At 40.2% G+C, this 22,410-nt stretch overlaps 1 protein-coding gene across 2 annotated transcripts; it reads right to left on the bottom strand.

Annotated features, from left to right (window-relative positions):
• cyld (cylindromatosis (turban tumor syndrome)) lies at positions 1-22,108 on the bottom strand. 2 transcript variants are annotated; one of them, XM_077624018.1, is made up of 18 exons: positions 22,044-22,108; positions 21,780-21,958; positions 18,967-19,502; positions 16,372-16,689; positions 14,567-14,672; positions 13,657-13,764; positions 12,455-12,571; positions 9,597-9,985; positions 8,860-9,025; positions 7,619-7,760; positions 6,907-7,029; positions 6,700-6,791; positions 6,548-6,614; positions 5,819-5,951; positions 4,324-4,432; positions 4,055-4,173; positions 2,698-2,914; positions 1-1,811 (listed from the first exon to the last, which is right to left on the bottom strand). In XM_077624018.1, exons 3-18 carry the CDS (start codon positions 19,456-19,458, stop codon positions 1,627-1,629), a joined length of 2,883 nt encoding a protein of 960 aa, XP_077480144.1. In that variant the 5' UTR covers positions 19,459-19,502; positions 21,780-21,958; positions 22,044-22,108; the 3' UTR covers positions 1-1,626. The 2 variants fall into 2 exon arrangements, with proteins under 2 accessions (XP_077480144.1, XP_077480151.1); XM_077624025.1 differs by lacking the exon at positions 12,455-12,571.
• Positions 22,109-22,410: the final 302 nt, after the last annotated feature.

Below are 22,410 nucleotides of genomic sequence, written 5' to 3'. Positions count from 1 at the left end.
TCAGTAGTTGAAAACCTGACAGAAGTCATCAGCAACCCTGTTTTATTTCCTTAAAAAGGGACAAACATAGTTAGATTAAAATAAATAATATATGATCACACGTCTTCTCTTGTATTAGTCTGCTGCGAGTCACGTCATGAAGAAAGGCGGCGAGTCAGGGTCACTAACTCCCAAAAAGGCTTGGTAAACAAAGATGTGTAAGTCGTGGAGATGCGCGGGACAAATACTCTACACGTTAAAAGCGGGGACACCCCCCCATAGAGTAAATTTGAATTCAATAACGCACAACACAAAGTATTCTCCCGACCAATAAATTAGCTTTCTCCTTAAGTTTTACCTTAGCAAGGACTTGAAGCCAAAGTGCAGCTTTCACCAAGGTGGGGGAGGGGTTACATGTGCAGTCAGATGTTACAATGGCTAAATTGGTTTCTGTAACACACAAACTTTTCAGTAATACAAAACCTTGTCGGAAAAGAGTCAAACGCGTATTGCCAAACGCGTGGCTTCACAAACGAGGTGTTATGAAGTGCTACCGCTCATTAAGACGAGTGGGACGTCTTCCTTTTACCCTTTATAGAGCACTTATTTAACTCATGGGCTGAAATTTAGAGAGGACAGGAAAGACTAGGGTATGATCCAGAAGTTTTTGACATTTTTTTTCTGCATTGACCGCGTGAGATGTCCAATCAACTTCGACTGGGAGAGTTGGCGCTTCCAAAAAAAATGGGCACCCGTGAAAGATGAGCATTTAAAGCCAGTCCTCACAGTTTAAATGAATTGGACGTCGATCCTCGCTAATGGCTAGCAAAGCCCCCCACAAACAGGGTGTATTTCTGTTTATGAATAATTTAATTTAGGATTATTTTTATCGATATAAAATGACATTAAAAATAATCTAATGAAAACTAGGCAGCCACATAGCGGGTCATCACATTTTAGGTCAAATAAGCCACACTTCTATACCAATGACAGGCGTTAAATAGTATGAAATATAATAAACCAAAAAAAAATCCTCATAAAAAATATATAGAAAAATAAAAATTGAGTAATGATGAATAATTACAAAAATAAAGATCATAATATAATTAAGACCCGGCGTCCCATCACATATGGAGGCTACAGTTATATATACCAAAAGTTAGAATTGTGACCCTATGACGCAAAATCTGATGTGCCCGTATGTGGATGCCAAGTTTATAAAAGATTAACTTTTATTCTTAAATTACCCCCCCAAAAATAAGCTACTCGATAAAGGGTTAAGGGGCCCTCCCACTTCTTTTTCACCTCTTGCGCCAGTCTTTGAAATCCTTCTTGAGCTTTGCAAAGGCTCAACAGAGCGAGATACAGAGAAGTTACGGAGGACGACGTGAAGAACACAACAACACTTGAACAAAAGCACAGTGCAAATAAAGCCCACCGACGCCCACCTTTCCCCGAGAGTCGAGAGGGTTAACTCCAAAACCAGGCCCTGGCGAGCGTTTTTTTTTTTTCATTGTGGGTCTTTCTGGGAAGTGTGTGCAACCCTGAGGGAGGGAAAGAGGGAGGGCGCGGCATGGTGGCCCCCGGAAAGAGGATGACGAGGAGGACGGAAGGTGTCGGTGTGTCGGGGTGGGGTGGGGTGGGGGGCTACTTGTACAGGCTCATGGTAGGGCTCTGGTACATGCACATGTAGGCGTCGCACAGCAGTCGTCGGGCTTGCCCTTGGATGCTCTTGGGGTCAAGCGTGTGCAGCTCCTCGGGCGTCATCTTCAGGTAGGCCTCCACCTCGGGGCACGGTGACACCTGCGGAATGTTGAAGCCGTTCTGGCCTCCTGCCGGAGCACCAGCAGATGCGGAGAGATCAGCAACAAAAGTCATGTTTCAAATGGATTGTTTCAATTTTTAGCTCATTTCCTTCTTTGGGTGTTTTTCCCATGACGATGCATTGCTAAAAATTTGGTGAAGAAATAATCAAATGCAGGCATAGTGAACATAAATTTGATTTAGGGATGGAACTACAAAAAAAATTGGTTGACTTTTTACATTAATTTGTTCAATCTATTAATGTTTAATGTTTATTTTTTTATAATTTGAGTTTATTTATTTCCCAATGCATATTGTTTTAAGGATTTCACTTAATTTTATGTTGACTTTTGAATCTTTTTAAATCAATTTGTTCACTTTTTTAATTTGATATTTACTTAATTATGTACTATTTGAATTGGATGATTGATTAGACTCAATTTAAGTGATTGAAATATGTTTTTTATTTGGTAAACTTAAATTTAAAATGACTGATAATGCTATTAGATTTTAGATCATTTTCATTCATTATGAATTTGGTCAAATTTGAGCTGTCAAAAAGAAATGAATTTTTCAATACGAATTTGAACACATCAATGAGAAAAACAACATTCATAGCTACCAAAAAATGTAGTTCTTAGTCTTTTTTCATATGCAAATTGATGTAATTTGTTCATAGACAAATTACTACTACTACACTTTTGGCAGAATATCCATTTTGTGATATTGAACAAACTTTTAAGATGAGAAAAATAAATCATCACCATTAAATTGCGTCATTTCATAGTGTTATTTTTGTCAATTACAATTATTTTTATTTCAGTGCTAAATTGTACGTTTGCAATTTTTGCAGTAACATTGTTGACAATGATCCTCTCAATAATGACAAAACAAGCTTGCAAAGTCACAACTTACCATCTCGGTCAGCCATACTGTCAAAAAAGAGCCAGGAGGAGGGGGCACTGCCATACTTGACGAAGGCCACGTAGTGACTGGTTTCGATGCACAGAACGGCGAACAGCTCCATCGTCTGGCGTGGGAACGTGCCCTGATGCCCGCCACATTCTTGCAGCTCCTTGGGGACGCACAACTTGCCGTGCCGATGAGTTTTTCTCCTCGGGTGGAGGTGGACCTAAATGTGGTGCAAGCAAGAAATCACCACTAAAGCATATACAGGCGAATTTCCATAGATTTTTAAGAACACCAAGTGTACATCTCTTACAAAAAAAATATGCAAAGTTGGTAATAGGGGCTCAATAGAATATAATCATAATAGTCTGAAGTTGAATTTATTCTGGGGAAGCGTGCGTTATTACGACAAAAATATATTATCATGAGCCCAAAAGTAAATTAGTAAAATGAGATGAATAATTCCAATCCCATCGTTATTCTAGAAAAATTCAGGTCCATAATTACATTAAGATGTCCAAATACAAAATTAAATAGATGGAAGAAATATCATTCTTAAAAAAAATAATTGAGGGTCTTTGTTTTATGCAACCAAATTCAAAATTTCCAAAAATTAGACCATGTATTGTATACTTCAAATCATAATTTCAAACTTGAATAGGAAATAGCGGAGCCAAATTCAGCACCACCTCATTTTTTTGGATTTGGCGCCATCACATGGTTAATCCTACTCTACTCGCGTTGCAAGGTTTGGATCATTTGGAGGTCAACAATTTTTGGACCACTTTTCCGAACCGCTTACAAAGTTCACGGGGGGGTGCTGGAGCCAATCCCAGCTACCTTAGCACACCTGAATCGGTGAACAGCCAATCACACAAGGGACAACCAATCATCCACAGCTACGAGCAATTCACAATGTTCAACCAGCTAGCCTACAATACAACATTTTAGGATGTAACCCACGCAAGCCCAGGGACAACATGCATACACCACACAGTGAGGACCATCCTGGAATCGAACCTTAAACCCCAGAACTGCGAGGCCAACGCGCCACCTAATGCAATTCATTTGCTAACCACATACCTGTCAACCTCTCCCGATAACTGCCCTTATAAATGATTATGATTCCCCTTACAAACCCCCAAAAAACCTTACAAACACCGTACGAGTCGTACGGTGTTTGTAAGGTTTTTGGGGGGTTTGTAAGGGGAATCATAATCATTTATAAGGGCAGTTATCGGCAGAGGTTGACAGGTATGTCTATGGGTTGGTTGACATAGCGTGATAGAAACCATGGCTACAATGCATCTTGACACCCCTGGTTTAAAGAGTGAAAGAGCGAGCGACGTTGCGAACGTGATACCTGCGTATTGCACTTTTCACAGAACTGCTTAATCTTTCCTGCCGTGATGTCTCCGTCATCATAGCAGTCTCTGCACTCGTAGAGGGCCAGGCCTCCGCAGATTCGACATTCCCTGGGAGCTGCAGGGGAAAATAAAAGAACTAAGTCAGCTCGTATGTGTGTGCGGGCGGGCCTTTTTTTGGCGGTTACAATTCTGCGTTGTTTCATTACACAGTCAACAGACAGAACAGGGGGGGAGGAGGGGCATTGTATGGTAGTCGCCGACTCACTGTCTTCCAGAAGATCTGTGATGTCTAACTCCAGCGAGGGGAAAATCTTGTTAAACATTTTGAAGTCCTTGCCAAAGCGCGGCATCTGGATGATAAGGCAGGAGGGAGCCTGAGGGGCAGGGAAAAGAGAGGAGAGCCAAAGCTTATTATCATCGGAGAAAGGAGAAAAAAAAAGCGACATCGACGAGAGGTGGTTACGATTTGAACATGCGTGACCGATCGGTCTGACACGGTCTGCGTTTCGGTTTTTTTAAGCAGGTATATGATCGTTTTACACATGGGATTTGTCATGTGGGATTGCGCTACGTTCAAGACGGTGGGAAAGAGGAGAACTCGGATAGAGCGGAGTTTATCAGTTGGAAAATACTATTAAAATTCAAAATAAAGGATTATAAATGATCACAATGTGTACAATATTGACATTTTCAAGAAGACCTCTCCTGCTTTGGTGATTTTTTTTATTTTTATCAATGCAGAATTGAAGTGTCTTTGGATATTTGTCTCTGGAATTGAGGGCACAAAGCATTATGACGTCTTTTTAAATGAAAGGGAATGTGCAGTCAGCTTGATGATTTGTGTGTAGCTGAGAACAATTGGCTGTTGAATCTCTAAGTTATAGCAAGAAACTCTTTTCCGTCCGTCTCTTCTGCTGCCAAGATTTTTGGGGCTTTTTTTCCCGCTCTCGTTAAGCCTCGCTGATGAGAGAGGTTCTTTTCCTCATGTCCAAAAAGCCTCGCTGGCATAGTAGATGAGTTCAGCAGACATGGCAATCATCCACCCGTCGACCATGTTGTAGCTAGCTATGCGGTAACATGTAGACCAAGGGTGTCAGACCGCAGGCCGTGTTAACGTCAACTCGATTTCATGTGGGCCAGACCATTTTCGATATAATATTTAGATTTTTTTTTTAACAAATGGATTAAAAGAACTGGATTAAAAGCCCTGAATATTCCGTTTTTTATAGATCTAAAACAATGTTTATTTTAGCTTTTTTAATATATTTTTAGATTTTACAAAATGATTTTTGAACTAAAAACACAGACAAAATGGATTAAAAAATTACAATGATTGATTTAAAAGGGGGAAAATCAGGAAATTTAATATACATCTATACTCTTCATTTTAATTTGATCCTAAAACAGAAAGTCGGCACTCATGATTTACTTTCCCGGGCCACACAAAATGATGCGGCGGGCCAGATTTGGCCCCCGGGCCGCCACTTTGACACGTGATGTAGACATTCGGATTTGAGCGCAGTCAGCGGACATGCCTACAAAATAGAGACCTTATTTTTCCTCATTTTGAAACCGTTTTTTTCCCAAAAAGTACAGTAATTGGGATCATCTTTAAGATGGAATAACAGTCTAGTAAAATTAAACAATGTGAGTAATCTATGAGTTGTGTGCATGCGCCAATTTATGTGCATTAAGGTTACCTATTGTTGTTGTTGGTGGTGGAATTGATGTCAAACTGAATGAACTTTTGAAATACTGACCTCGGCAAACTTGAGGTCACTGTTGATGAAAGACCATTCCAGGAGCTGCTGGATGGTGGGAACTCCGACCTTATCTTTTTTGTCCATGAATATCTGGTAAAAATAACAGTCCTGCACCTTCTGTCCCGCTGACCTGAACAATAAAGTTGAGAAAACCAAGTTTTTTTTCCATTTCACTGTGTTACAAACTGTAATGCAACTATATAATTAGGATTAAATTTGATTAACAATGTTATAGACCAAAGATTTCTTTGTTTTTTGTTTTTATGATGATTAGGTAATGACAAAAATAATACTTTTTTTTAACTTCAACTGTAATACATATTGATTTGTAACATTGTGAGTTATTTCAGAAGTAAACAATGAAAAAAAAAGCAAAATATTGAAGTTAATATAAATGTTGACCCCAAAAATACATTCCCAAGTCACATTGATTAATAAAAAAAACTTGATTAAATTGGAACACAGCCATTTATATTATGTGTTATCTTGACTAATTCATAACATGTTTTTACAGTAATCAGTAAAAGAAAAGTACAATTAAATGAATGCCTTCAACTTTTGTAATTTAATCCAAAAGATCTATAAAATGATGCACTAAAGCCTTTCATTCGAGCTTAGTTAATTAAAAAATGCAGTATTAATTACAACTTCTGTTCCAAGCGTTCAACTAACATGCAAAACAATCCTTGTGCCACTAGGTGGAGCTCAAGCTTCGTGTCCCCTTACCTTAGTTTGAGCAAAGGGTCCACTCGCAGTATATGATGGAACAGTATGTTGAGGAACTCTTCAGGATCTGCGTCACATAAATTAACTTAATAAGATTGAAAACAATTCAAAGAGTGAGTGCAATTATCACATCATTTTCTCTCCGTTTTTACCTTTTTCTTCAGAAGTGAAGCCACTCGCAGCTTCGACTTTTTCCAAGATCCTCCTGAGTTTCATAACTTTGGTGGCGCACACGTACCCGTGTCTGAATGAGAATCACAAGCACTGAGGGACTTCTAACGATGTTTCAATTTTCTTTAGGGTAGTTGCTTTTTTCTTTGTCTGGGTTCCTAATAATCAGCAAAAAAGAATCCACTCACATGCGCAGGGGGTTGACTATTTCAGTGCGTAATAGTTCTTGGGTTTCTCTGTAATACTCCACGTCCGTCTTTGATCGTGGTCTTAGCAGCACTGTGTCGAGAACGGAGCTGAAAGAAAAGAGACTGCAAAACAAATGCAAGTCATTTGCAAAAAAAATTGTTATGTCGGTTCAAAAATGTGGAAAAAATATTGAGGTAAGAAAAAATATATATTATTAGCTGTACGTAAATGCCAAGACTGTGTGAAGTGTAAGGTCTTACCAATACATCCCCACTCTGATGTAATACATATTCATTCAATTTAATGTACCGTATTTTCACGACTATAAGGCGCACCGCATTATAAGGCGCACCCTCAATGAATGACACATTTTTAAAAAAAAATCCATATATAAAGCACAATGGATTATAAGGCGCCCTGTCTATTTTGGAGAAAATTTAAGACTTTTAAGTGTGCCTTATAGTCGTGAAAATACGGTAATCTTGGTATAATCTCCCCAAAAAATTGGTATAATATCCGCATAGTAATTTTCAAAACTGTCGGAACGCCCTTTGGCAGTGCAACAACCAAAGCCAAAACAATTCACTAATAAAGCTCAGCCTTGGGGTATTACCGTTAAACAAGTAAGTGCTACTTCTCCAATCAATGAACAATATTGTACAAGTACAAAGATAAAGGTGGTGTGAAATTTAAAGAAAAAAAAGTGCTAACCAGAAGAGGGTGGAATCCAGATAGCAGGAGTTATAGTGACCCTGGATGCCTTTCTTCTTGCCGACCATGACGTCCAGGCCATCTGTCTCGCTGCGGGGCGGGGTATTCTCGTGCACAATCTCGCTCAAGTAACCCCCAAAAGCTGCATGAAGAGGTTTCAATAACCTCAATATATATAGTATTTCCATCGCACACTTAAACTCTATACACTTTATACCAGGTGTTGTCTATATGCACTTTTTGCATGGCAACGTGCTCATAACATAACATAAACAAATTTAAATGAACTTGGATGACGATGCAGACACTCAAAAATAAGTTTCATCTAACCTAACACTAAACTTAATTCTAATTTAGTTTGACATTTTGATACCTTTCTTGTCCCGGGTTGGCTCTATTTGCCCCGCCTCCACCCTGACTTTCAGAGACAACCTATCAAGGGTTGTTTGATTTTGTATTCCCTTCAAAATATTCCCAAAATGATGCACACAAATTTCCTCACAATAGGATAACGCAGGCCCACTTGCCAACGAGAAGTAGTATACTCCTCTCATATTAGCGATCAAGCTCCGCCATTCTGCACTGACTAACGGGAAAAAAAAACACTGAAAAAATGCAAGGCTCCGCCCAGTGCTAATAGAGACATTACACGAAGGAGTTGCGGGGAGAGAGACAGTGCCCATGATGTTCTTATGAGCAGCCTCTCGCATCCGCTGTGTGCTCGTATATCAAAATTTGTCTTGTATCTCAAGATAAACATCTGCTCAAAATTTTACTCGTATCTCAAATTGCTCGTATGTCGGGGCACTCGTACCACTGTAATGCAAATGTCCATTCAATTGGGCATGAATTCCTTAATGAGACGCCATTTTTAGGAAACACTGGCGTTGGTAACATGTAGTTATTTATTCCAAACAACTATTTACATACAAGCTGGCGCCCCCATCGCCATTGAGCTGCTTAATCAGGATTTATGTGATCTGAACCCAACTGTGCTTACTGTGTGGAGAAAAAGCATTTTTAATTGTCCACGGGACTCAACGTGAAAATAATTACTTGGTGGCACGACAACAGGGGGGAAAGACAAATAAAAACTGCAACTATTCTCAAAGCACACTTGTAAACGACGACTTCCTTAAAATATTACATTTATTAAAAATATATATTGTTGTGAGTTCCGGTCTCATCTGCTAAAAGTCTTGTCTTTTATCATGTGTTCTGGCATTTAATAAATGACTTACCGATAGAGTTGCAGCGCTCAATGGGGTTCGCGGAGTGATGCAGCGACGGGAACCGGGAGTCGGGCCGGCAGCACTTCAGCTTCACGAAGAGAGCCTTCTTAGGGGGGCAATTGAAGTAGCGCGTACCTTTGAAGGTGCCATCGGTGCAACCCGGGCATTCCTCTTCCTGGGATATAACAAAGGAATAAAACAGAGACACTCAGATAAGTAATCTCTCCAGGGGCAGAAACTTGTCGGATTTGAACTAGAGTTTGGGAAGATATTGAGAAGATGCAGAACTACGTGCTTTCTTCTCTCCAAGTATAATGTAAACATTTATAGATATAGAGACTATTTTAACAATATTGAGACAAACCAAAATAAAAAATAATAAATAACATTATAAAATATAATAAATTATTAAATATATATAAATATAATAAATATAAAATATAAATAAATATAAATAAAATATAAATATATAAATACAAAATAAATTAAATATATTAAAATATTATAAATAACATAAAAAACAAAATAGCTCAATTTATCGAATTGGGTGAACAAGTTCGCTGTATACGCTTGTATATGTAAAGTACATTATTTCAACTATTTGTTAGCAACTTCATTTTAGTGCAGCACAACTATAAAAAATGTCATTTTTTTCCACATGCAAAAAATGTCTTTATCTTTATTGTAATTTTTAATAAATGAATACACCATCTGAGGTGGTTTGCACATTAAACATGGGTTCTCACCAGCTCCAGCCCTGCCAGCGGTTCCAGCAAGCCCGGAGGAAGACCCACCCAACGGATAACGCCACACAGAGGGGGGTTCTCCTTCACCTCCACCAGGGAGCCCACCTCCAGACCGGTCTGTCTGGTCGGCGTTGCGGGCCGTGGCGAGGAAGGGGTCGTGGGCGAATTTGCCTCGGCCTGCTCTCCCATTACCGACTGGACGGAGAGAGAAAGTGGCCCGTGGCTCATGTTGTCCAAGGGTCCGCTCTTGCGGTTCAGGCTGAAGGGCAGCGAATGGAACTTGTTGTCACTGGCTAACGAGGCCGCCGGCGGCGGAACCCTACTGGGCGGGGGGGAATCGTTGAAGTCGGGGGGCGTTTCAGTGAGTGACTTTGCTGGGTCTTCCCCAACTGAAGGATGAAAGGAACACGTGTTATGTACTAGTAAGCTTTTTTGTAAATAATATTCACTGTTTAAAATTGACAGTAAAAAAAAGATAAATGGAACACAAAACGATGCCATGATTCATGAGTGGATTCCCTTTCTGGAGGAGGAGCAGCATGCAACCTGTTACCTGGTTGTATTCCATTTGGTACAGTACTTTTTTTCCCTTTGTTATTTTGATGAATGAGTCACAGGAACGTAGAATTAATCTCAAAATTTCTCATACTCTAGACCACATGTGTCAAAGTGGCGGGCCGGGGGCCAATTCTGGCCCACCACATCATTTTGTGTGGCCCGGGAAAGTAAATCATGAGTGCCAACTTTCTGTTTTAGGATCAAATTAAATTGAAGAGTATAGATGTATATTAAATTTCCTGATTTTCCCCCTTTTAAATCAATAATTGTAATTTTTTAATCCATTTTTTCTGTGTTTTTAGTTCAAAAATCATTTTGTAAAATCTAAAAATATATATATAAAAAGCTAAAATAAACATTGTTTTAGATCTATAAAAAACTGAATATTCAGGGCTTTTAATCCAGTTCTTTTAATCCATTTATTAAAAAAATCTAAATATTATATCTAAAATGGTCCGGCCCACGTGAAATCAAGTTGACGTTACAAAGCGGCCCACGAACCAACCCGAGTCTGAAACCCCTGCTCTAGACCAAGGGTGTCAGACTCGGGTTGGTTCGCGGGCCGCGTTAAAAATTACAATTATTGATTTAAAAGGGGGAAAATCAGGAAATTTAATAAACATCTATACTCTTCATTTTAATTTGATCCTAAAACAGAAAGTCGGCACTCATGATTTACTTTCCCGGGCCACACAAAATGATGCGGCGGGCCAGAATTGGCCCCCAGGCCGCCACTTTGACACATGTGCTCTAGAAACAGTCTGTCCGTCATGTTTTTTTTATGTCTGGAAATAAAAAGGTATGGTGGTATATGAAGTCTGGTTTCAGCCAAGTTTAAGAGATTCTGTGGCTTGGAAAGGTGGTAACAGTTTGTTGATAGATCAAATGAGAAGAGACATTTAGAGTGGGAGGAGAATGACAAGAAAATGATTGATGAAAAGGATAGTGTACTGTGGCCACCCTTAACAGATGAATGGTGATACCAAACTATTGAATATCTCAAGCATGGAGACCTGGAATTAGCATAACTGCATTAAAGACACATTGGATGAATTGATCTTGCCTGTTTACAAAACTCTAACAAAGAATTACCAGTCCTTGATTTATCCTGTTCTTGAACCCAAGGCCAGGTAATGGCTGGATAAATTGCCAATGTACGTTGATTTTGGCTCTTTAATGTGCCATTAACAGCAAATAAGAAAAACAAGAATTTAATCGCAACCTTCCTTCAGTGTAAACAAAATGATAGGCTTTCATTCTATTTATATCAAGCGGTACCATGTGAAAGATTTGAATAAATAGCAGCACTCTTCTGTGTACCTGGCTGAAATATGCTAATGAAAACATGCCCGATGAGTCGCCAAACAGTGAATCATAAATAAACCTAACACCTCACGAAGGTCACCACTTGTTTTTGAGTCACTACATTCCAAACAGGGGGGAATTGATGCTAATAAAACCACAACGAGGCTTTGAATGAAAAATACAACAATGACAACAACACGATGGAGTGAGATCCTTTAAAAAAATCAAATTTAAAAACTCACCGCCAGTGGAAACCCAAAAAGAAAAAAGAAAAAGTCTTGGCCTCAGACCTTTACAAGCGCTTTGGCCAACAAATACTGATTTTTCAGCACTGGGCATTGATAAAAAGCCTTTTCATCAACAACAGCCACACCATGCAAGTGGGATATGACATCATAAGTGGTGATAGAGGGGACAAGACTGCAGTGAAGGTCTATGTGGCAAGCTACTGCGACTGATTGGGCATTTTTTTCTACACCATGTAACCAACTTTGCAATTCCTTGTTAATTCGAAGGCAGCACAGAGAATAGCCATGTTAACAACCCTAACAAATTGAATTAAATGACACAATCATATAAGAAACGGCTTGAAAAGGGGGTCTTTCACTTGCAGGATGTGCGTGTGGGCGTCAAGTGAAGCAAACCTTCAGCTGTCAATCAACATTCTTGCATAATATTTCAAGTTTTTCACACCTTCCACGGAAGGAAAATAAAAAACCCTTCCTTTTTTACTAAATATCTTACCTCAAACTGTCATATCTCACGTTATCGTAGCTATAAGGCGATCATTCACGGTACAATGCGTATTTGAAGTCGAGTACATAAGCGTTGTTACTTTTTGCGAGTATGAAAAATGAATTTATAAATAAACTACCAATTGACCAGAATATTGAGTACTTCACGGACCTTCTGAAAAAATGCCAAAGGGATGCTTGGTCAGAAACAGGAGCTTGCCAGCAAGACGTTTGACAATTATCGGATTGCCGTAATGTTACCTTCGTCAATGTACCATGTGCTTTTGGATTTGGACTGCACTGGTGGGTCAACAGAGCTGCCATTTAAAGTATAATAAAACTCAGACTTGGTCCTACTGCCACATTGGTGAGCTAACCCTGGAAATAACAAGTAAACCACAACTCAGATGGTGAACAGAAATTTGCACGTGAACGTGACCGGACGTTTGGTCGCCCGGACGTTTGGTCGCCCGGACGTTTGGTCGCCCGGACGTTTGGTCGCCCGGACGTTTGGTCGCCCGGACGTTTGGTCGCCCGGACGTTTGGTCGCCCGGACGTTTGGTCGCCCGAACGTTTGGTCGCCCGGGTGAATATAATTTTGAGAGCTGGTTTCAACAGTAGATATTTAGATATTAAACTCTCTCATGAATATAATTTTGAGAGCTGGTTTCAACAGTAAACTCTCTCTCATGTTGTCAAACATCCGGCGACCAAAACGTCCGGGCGACCAAGCGTCCGGGCGACCAAACGTCCGGGCGACCAAACGTCCGGGCGACCAAACGTCTGGGCGACCAAACGTCCGGGCGACCAAACGTCCGGTAACCAAACGTCCGGCAACCAAACGTCCGGTAACCAAACGTCCGAGTACCGAACGTGAAATACTCAAATAAGAGACTATGACCAATAGAGGGCAGCACAACGGCTCTTTCGGATAAGAAAACTCAGATTATATCGGGACGGGAAGAAAACACAGAGAGAAAACATGTCAAATCAGGGTGGTTTTGATTGTAATAAGCCGTTCACACATTTTTGTCAGAGAAAAATGAGCTCCAGAGTCACAAAAAGAGAAAAATGACATTGATTACATTCAAAGTTAGAAGGTATGTCGCACGGGAGCGGAAAAAATCTCAAGTGCTTCGTAGAGAAGTCCTAAATAAAGAGTGAAGTGTCTGTACAATTGATAATGGCTGATTGTGACAATTTAGGAATAGATTTCTATTTTTTTTTAGCCTTTCCTATGGATTCGCCGACAATTTTCAGTCTCGGAGGCTCGGCTGCATGTCACTTTAGTTGTTTTTACCAAAGCACTGCTTTAGAGAGGTGGTTTACATTGCTTAAAATGTTATATTACCCATGAATCGTCCTCTAGAAATGCAATTTGGCCTGATGGTGTTGTTTGGAAACCAGACTTCAGCTAAATTGCCCTTTTAAGCAAAATAAAATAAAAAGGATTTGGGGAGTACCTTTGCTTTTGGGTTTGCTTTGGCCAGAGGATGACTTGTCGTTGTTGTTGTTGTTGCCTCTGGGAGCAAAAGTGTGCTTTTGCAGCCTTGGGTCTTGCATTGAATATTCTATGTAAATGAACATAAATATTCAACATTAGAGGAATCGACAAAATACAGGTACTGCACACAAGCCATACAAATAAACTATAACATATATGTAGTAAATAAATTGAGCCTGTTGATGTTAAACAAATGGTTAAAAAAGTTTGAACTTTCAGTCAATTCTTCTAAAAGCCATTGTTTGCCAAAAATGTTTTGCATTGTATGAAAATTGAAAATAAATCTGCCCAAGAGTGACACAGACAATATTTATTCATATTAATTCACAATGTTTTGGTTTTGCAAATAATCTCACAAGAGAATATTTGCATAATTGCTGCTTTAATTTGCTTTATAACTGTTTAAGTGTTTTTTTTAATCACCTGGAGGTAAAATTAAAATAAAATACTTAAGGCGCAAAATCAGGAATATTCCAAGTGGAATCAGCTTATTCCTGGAGGGAATACAGCATTCATTATAATTCTACTAAGAACCAAAAACCCTCCATTTACTTAAGCTTTTTCTTCCTTTTTTAACTGCATCAAACTTACCATGGGGAATTTACACTAAAATACTCACACTATCGTATCACAGGTATTTCTTTTTTAATCCTGTATACTTTTTAACTTTAGGTGACTGATTTCAAACATTTCCTGTTAATTTTCCACACTACATAAACACATAAACATGCCAACGTGGCAAACAAAGACTTGAGTATTTCCCCTTTTAAAAACAAGCTCGGCACAAAAGACTCAGTGTTGTCAGCCTTATAAAAAAGGAGCAAAACTGACGTACTGACAAACATTTCTTACCAAAAAAGACGCCTCACCTGGCATCACGTCACAGATGGGGACGAGTCGAGTGTGCTCCGAACTAGCGAAGTTACACAGCAGCTTCCCATCAAACATTCCGTCCCACTCGCCTATTGGATTGTCCTGTAAGAGTTGCAGCCATGAAAACGGAGTCTTAGCACTTTATCCAACACGCTTGCATAGTGATAACCCAGTTGTTCGTCATCCCTGCATTAGCTTCCCCTTCTGATTCAGATCCTCCTTTTAGCCGTAATCCCTCCTGCTAGTACAACCGAGCTATTCTTCCCGCTGGCAGTTTGCAATCCAGCACAGCGCCGCAACAGTGTGGAAGCGAGCTGGCGAGAGGGCAAGGCGACGTGTTCTCCCAATTAGCTGCTTGCTCGCTTGCCCCTCGACGCGCTACCGGGTCATACCACTGGCAGAAACCCCCCCGACCCCCACCCCATCGAGAGTGACAGCCTCCACGTCTCGGTGTGGGCAGTAGATGCGATGCGCGACGTGGGCTCGCTGCCACGGCTAACAATCGGCATTCAAATGCCGGCGTTTCGTGCTCCAATCTCTCTACGACCACAACAGCACTCCCGACCTGACAACAGTCGTCATAGCTACCGGTTACGCTGATCCTTGGCAACAAGAACATATTCTTTAAACAAGCAAGTGAGCAGCCTTACAGAAAAGTGATCACGCTAAATAATCTTTGAATTGATTGGAGATTATATATAAATAATATATAATAAATAACTTGGGGGAAATAATAAAACCTAAACTAGCATAGATGTGGGCGTTTACATTGTGGCTGACTTATTATACTCCTGCGTCTTTTTAATGACTTTACATGAAGGTTTGTCTTTCTTTTGGATACCTTTCAATGCCATTTATACGCATTTTGGGGGGCACGTGCAGGCTTTATAACTTGCCTATTACTTTATTAATCATTTAAAGCAGGGGTGTCGGACTCGGGTTGGTTCGCGGACCGTTTTAACGTCAACTTGATTTCACGTGGGCCGGACCATTTTAGATATAATATTTAGATTTTTTTTATAAATTGATTAAAAGCCCTGAATATTCAGTTTTTTATAGATCTAAAACAATGTTTATTTGAGCTTTTTTTATATATATTTTTAGATTTTACAAAATGATTTTTGAACTAAAAACACAGAAAAAATGGATTAAAAATTACAATTATTGATTTAAAAGGGGGAAAATCAGGAAATTTAATATACATCTATACGCTTCATTTTAATTTTATCCTAAAACAGAAAGTCGGCACTCATGATTTACTTTCCCGGGCCACACAAAATGATGCGGCGGGCCAGATTTGGCCCCCGGGCCGCCACTTTGACACGTGATTTAAAGCTATAGTGAGACCACCTAAATCTGCCATGAAGGCAGCCTTGTCCATCGATGTTTGAAAAAGATTTCAAGATAATTTTAGTTTGGACAGGACAATCCTTTGTTAATAATAAATATGAACAAATACAAAAATTTAACTAAAAATTAACCTAATGAGACATGACTGAAACTCTTGGAGGAGCAAGCCAATCAAAAAGTTAATGTCAGAGTTACATCGTTAATTTATATGAAAAACGAATCATCTGGTGTTCTCTTTATGAAAGTATATTATATATTATATATTTTCATGGTCAAGTGACAGTACAAAACATTTTGCTTCATTACCTGAGGTGGTGTAACTTCAAACTAGGCGCATCCACAAGTTAAAATGTGGTATTTAAGTAAAAGAATGATTCGAACATTGCTGGTCAATTATTTCAGTGAAATAGGATGAAAATATAGTTTCTGGCAATTAAGCAGAGTTACTCACCATGTCAACACCGACGTAGAATCCTAAGCTCTCATTACCCGGCAGCAAGTCACAAAAAATGGTGGTGCCTCTTTCAGGTCCCTCTCGGGTCTGCACCAGAACCCTGGAGTTGATCTCCAGCGGTGGGTAGTCCTGGTCCTCCTCCACCAGAGTGACATGATCTACATTCAGCTCACCCATGTCATCTTCGTCCTCATCATCGTCCTCCCACAGTTCCAGTTTATCCAACGCCACGAAGACACCGCATTCGTCCTCACAGCGAAACAGCTGGCGGCCCTGGAACGAGCCTTCCGTGAAGCCCTGGCCACGACCCTCCTCCTGAATGAAGAAAAAAAAAAAAAACAATTCTAGACCAAATGTGGGTTGAACAAGGAATTAGAACTTGTTGAATGGTGTTGCATGTCGTTAAATAGTCTATTTCGGTCCAAAACATGCAATAGTTGTATACAGTAATCCCTCAAATATCGTGGTTAAAGTAGACTAAATATGGCCACGATAATTGAAAAATCGCAAAGTAGGGTCACTCCTATTAAAAAAATAAAAATAAACAATTTTCACTTCAGGGCTGAGCAATGTTCCCTCAAATTTTTTGTTTGTCTGGGCCGAAAGACAACCTCCGTGAGCACACTGAGTACCGGTGTGAGCAACATCATTATTGCTCGCTATGGGCACACACCAGTAGCAGGTGTATGTCTACTACACATAAATGATTTAGTAATAATAAAATGTAATAATTAATATCTATGAATGGGCGGCCCGGCGGATGAGTGGTTCGCGCGTCGGCCTCACAGCTAAAAAATAAAAATGAAAAAATCGGGATTTTATTTTGTGCGCTCCATATGATTTGTTGTGCGCAGAGGAGACGAGAGTAGTGCGCAATTGCGCACGCACGCAGCTTAGAGGGAACATTGGTGCTAAGTCCTAGTAGCAAGAGTAGCTTCCGCTTACGAGTTTTCAGCGTGGATTTTCACATTTTTATGAACTTAAATTTTTATTTTTAAAAGTTCATAAAAATGTGAACAGGACTCCACACTGAAGTAAAAAAAATAATAGCAGAAAAAATTGCAAAGTAATGAAGTCGCGATAATCCAGGGATGACTGTACTATGTTGTTGTAATGCAGAATTCCACCTCAGGGGGCGACTAAAGCTATCATCCACACCACAAAAGTTTACAAATACAATTTGACGTAATATTTGCAATGATCGTGCAGGCCTAATTTGCACCCGGGAACATGAGCCAAGATGTTTATTTATATTGAGCTGCAGCCGGAGCTGCTGTCGGCCCACTCAGTCGTAGAACAGAAAACAACATTGTGCTGAAACAAGCAAACCATTGTTGTTGTTGCATGTGTGCCACCTCTGCGGACATGTGGCACAGTGTGAGTGCTTATGTTTGACTGAAAGTTGTACTGGTGTCATGGAAATATTCTTACTCCTGTCAGCCAAAACCCCACAACATTGTGTACTAAAGCAGTGTTTTGTTGTTGTTGTTGTTGTTTTCAGATTTCTCCAGTGCAAACCACACTCATTGTAAAACGCAACATAAACCACTATTTTAATGTTAAATATCATAATGGTTAAGTTCATGACACAAACATCAGACAAAGACAACAAAATGTAAAATGCAGTTCGTAAATGGTGGGTTTTTGAACAAGTGCTGCCTTTTATGACAAAGTCTCAATTTTGAATAGGCAACTCAGAAAGCTAATTTTGTCATTTATGCTATTGTGAAGTTTACTTGCAGTTGTGCTTGGTACCAGTGTATGGATACAGTGGTACCTCGACCTACGATCAGCTCTACCTACGACATGCTCAAGGTACGATAAAAATTTAGATCAAATAATTCGCCCGAGATACGATCAAAATTTCGAGATGTGACCAAGCCAGGTGGCCATGACACGAGAGGCTGTTTAGTCATTGTAGTGCACTGTCTTTTTTGCCGCATCTCTTTCGTGTATAACAGATATTTACGAGCACTGAATGATTTATTCAGACGAGTTTTGACCAGGAAACGCACAACGCGCATGAAAGAGGGCTTTCTGGGTAATGAAGTATACTCGTGCACACAACACCGATAGCCAATGGCACCCTTTCTCAGAATAAAACTTCATTACCCACGATCAATACGTTGGTAAGCTCAGCTGTTGCATTTCCTGTTATTCTTTCCTCAGCCTGTTAGCTCCCGCGATCGCTCATTCAAGACTTCTTCTCGTTGGCAAGTGGTAGTGCGTTATCCTATTGTGAGGACATTTGCGTGCATCATTTTCGGAATATTTTGAAGGAAATACAACAGCAAACAGCCCATCGATAGCGAACGTGAGGGTGGAGGCGTGGTAAACAGCTAACCCGGCCAGAAAAAAGGCAAAAAAAATTAAAACAAAATTAGAATTAATTTTTGTGTCAAGTTACATTAAACGTATGTTTGAGTATGTCTGTATATATCAATCCAAGTTCATTAAAATGTGTTTGTTGCGTTACGAGTGTGTTGTCGTACTTTAAAAATATTTCTGATCCTCTAAAAACATGATCGGTCCCCATTTGTGATCACATGATCGGATCGGGGACTTACGGCAAACAAATGCTGTGGTTCTTACCAGTAACTCCACTCCGAAGAGAATTCCGGAGTGGGCTCTGTCGGGTATCAGGGAACCCTTGAATCGCACCACACCGGGCAGAGATTCGTCCCCAGAGCGCAGCTGGACGCGCACCTTGGAGCCGCAGTCGATGTCGCGCACGCGCTCCAGCCGTGAATTGTTGCACAACAGGGCGTAACGTTCCTCGCAGTTGGTGATGGCAAGGAGCAGCTCCGCCAGTTTCTCGTCCACCTCCAGGACGTCGCGCTCATCCAGACTCAGCACCACGTTGATCTGGTCCAGAATGCGCAGGCTTTTCTTCCCCTTGCATGCCGGTAGCGTGCGGCCCATGCTGTTACGTTCCTGGCACGCCTGGCCCAGGCTGCCCCGGGGGATCCACAGGGTCTTCTGGGGGGGCTTCTCCACCGTGCACTCCTTCACCACCATATAGAAGTGCCATTCCTCCCTGAAGCCCCCGCCAGGCTTTTCCTGGCTCCACAGCACCGAGCTCATGGCTGCATGCTAAGCAACATGAGCAGCATCACAGTAACATGGTTCTGCAACACAAATAATAATTCAGAGTAGTGGTGCTAACACATTCTTTAAAAACCCATTAACGGCAATTCTCTGGTAGGGCGATCCCTGCCATCAATGTTCCCTCTAATTTTTTGTTTGTCTGGCCAGAAAGACAACCTCCCTGAGCACACTGAGTACCAGTGTGAGCAACATCATCATTGCTCGCTATGGGCACACACCAGTATCACACCTGCCATAAGCAGGTGTATGTCTACTACACATAAATGATTTAGTAAGTAGGCTTTTGTGTTGTGATAATGACGACAGGGCCTATGTCCGATTATTATTATTATTATTAGTAGTAGTAATAATAAAATGTAATGATTAATATCTATGAATGGGCGGCCCGGCGTATGAGTGGTTCGCGCGTCGGCCTCACAGCTAAAAATTAAATAAATAAAATAAAAACAATTTTAAAAAATTTGATTTTATTTTGTGCGCTCCATATGATTTGCTGTGCGCAGAGAAGACGAGAGTAGTGCGCAATTGCGCACGCGCGCAGCTTAGAGGGAACATTGCCTGCCATCCCTTGCAATCAAGATGGATTGGACACCTATTGCCATCACTAACAGCTAATGACTGAAGCAACTCTGCCTGAATTATAGCTGAAAATCTAACAAAAACAAACTACAGTAATACCCTGACACACGAGTGCCCCAACATACGAGCAATTTGAGATACGAGTAAAATCCTGAGCAAATATTTGCCTTGAGATACGAGCATACGAGACAGCCAGGTGGCCGAGACGTGAGAGGCTGCTTGCTTATGATTTCAGCGCACTTTCTTTCTCGCCGCATCTCCCTCGTGCAGATATCAACGAGCACTGGGCGGAGCGTAGCATTTTTTCCGTGTTTTTTTTTTTTTTTTTTTGCATTAGTGTAGGATTCAGGGGAAAAACAATGGTTCCAAAGCAAGCCGGTGCACGAAATAATCAAAAAACATGAGTAGTGTACGCGTGCCTGAGCTGGCTCGCCAATACTATGGAGAAGCAGGAAGTTTGTTTCAAAAGCTGCGGTGTAAAACATTAACCTTTTTGCCTTGGTTATTGCACAAGGTTTAAATTATGTGTAACATAAGATTAAAACTTTTTAAGTGTGTGTGTGTATAGGAATCTAAGTTCATGTAAGTTAAGTTAAATTTAAAGTTTGTTATGTTACGAGCACATCTGTTAAGTCTCTATCTCCCATCCGTGCACTCCACGTTGTACTAAATAATGTCTCATTTTAGTATTGAACATCATAACCACTAGTTATTTGTTACTCTGTTAGTAGATGGTGAATTACAACAAATTAAAACATGTTTTTCCATTGTAATATTCTATTTTTTGTTATTCAGAGGGTAGGAATGAACCATACCTGTCAACCTCTGCCGATAACTGCCCTTATAAATGATTATGATTCCCCTTACAAACCCCCCAAAAACATTACAAACACCGTACGACTCGTACGGTGTTTGTAAGGTTTTTGGGGGGTTTGTAAGGGGAATCATAATCATTTATAAGGGCAGTTATCGGCAGAGGTTGACAGGTATGTTATTCATTTCTATGGGAAACGTTGATTTGAGATACGAATAAATCAACATATGAGCTCATATCTCAAGGCATGACTGTACAAAGTTCCAAAGTGTGTGGAAATGTATATTTAAGCATTATAAATAGTGTCCTTATTTTTTTGTAGAAATTTGGTATCAAAAGCCCCCCCAACCACCCAACTTTAATGAATTCACTCTTCCAGGATTGTGTAAAACGTGCTTATGATGGTGTCACACTAATTTGGGATCCTCTCAAGCTGCATCGAATAGCCAAGGTTCACTGTCATCTATTATGATGCAGTTATAGATAAACATGTTTCCAAATAATAATAATGACGCATATCTAATTGCCTTACCTCTGTGCATTGAGGCAAATAAACAAATAGAGAAAGTGGGGGCGTTAGAATTTAATATCTGCTTGGCAAGCAAGCAGGGTGCGACGTATGGACGGACTTCCCCTTAAGCACATGCAGTCCAGTCTACTCGCCATAATGGCTTTATATGCTGACGAATAACCGGAGATTTTTTCACGATAAATCCCATCAAGGTGACATAAGAGCTTCTTGACATGATCACGCGTCATGAAAAATGAAAGCAGATTAGTTAGCCTACATGACAGCCCCACCGATTCTCCAATCCAATAGCCACCGATCACCTACCATCGTTCATTCTCGATTCTAAAAATAAATAAATAAATAAAAAAACGTCAACAACACGTCATGTCTTACCTCTTATTTGGGCGATAGCGGAGGTGTTTTCAAGAAACGTGTCACGTCAATGTCGCCATTATTCCAATTAGGAGCGAGATCCCCAAAATCAAGCCCCAATGCAGCCGTGGTCACCTCTGCTTACCTAAGATGCTATTGCTAATGCTATGCACTGTGTAATCAGGCCAAAGTGGATCTATCTGCAAGACGAAAGCAATAACGTCAATGGGAACACGTCGCGTTAATTTGACAAAAGTATAGCATTAATATTTTTAAAAACCATACCGTATTCACGCTGCGGCGTAAATCAGCTATATTATTTACATGGCACAACCACGAGTAACATGGTGTACTACGTCATTTTAAAAACGGCTTTCTCATTGGTCCGCTGTATATTTTTCGAGATGCTGATTGGATGAATCTTACTGGACGAAAAGTGGGTGTTTCCATTGAAGAGCGAGCTGTATAGTTAGGATGCACCGTAGACTCAAAGTATAGTAGGATATACGCATTTGTAAACACATGATAGATTTCGTCGGAACCGCATTAAAATAGCTAGGTAATAATAAAAATTAAAAATAGCTTCTGAATTTAAAGCCACAAAACGGGAAAAAATGAATAGAAATTGATATTTAAAGATATTTGGCGAGCT

The sequence above is a fragment of the Stigmatopora argus genome, chromosome 2 (assembly GCF_051989625.1).
Source record: "Stigmatopora argus isolate UIUO_Sarg chromosome 2, RoL_Sarg_1.0, whole genome shotgun sequence".
In the NCBI taxonomy this organism is placed as follows: Eukaryota; Metazoa; Chordata; class Actinopteri; order Syngnathiformes; family Syngnathidae; genus Stigmatopora; species Stigmatopora argus.
Note: the sequence above shows the minus strand (reverse complement) of the source record. Positions and strands in the feature narration are given on the sequence as shown.

Coding starts and splice junctions, on each gene's coding strand:
- cyld (XM_077624018.1), bottom strand. CDS start 19,458: ATGAGCTCGGTGCTGTGGAGCCAGGAAAAGCCTGGCGGGGGCTTCAGG. Junction 13,765..14,566: donor CATCTGTGACGTGATGCCAG/GTGAGGCGTCTT, acceptor TCATTTACATAG/AATATTCAATGCAAGACCCA. Junction 2,915..4,054: donor GTGAAAAGTGCAATACGCAG/GTATCACGTTCG, acceptor CACCACATTTAG/GTCCACCTCCACCCGAGGAG.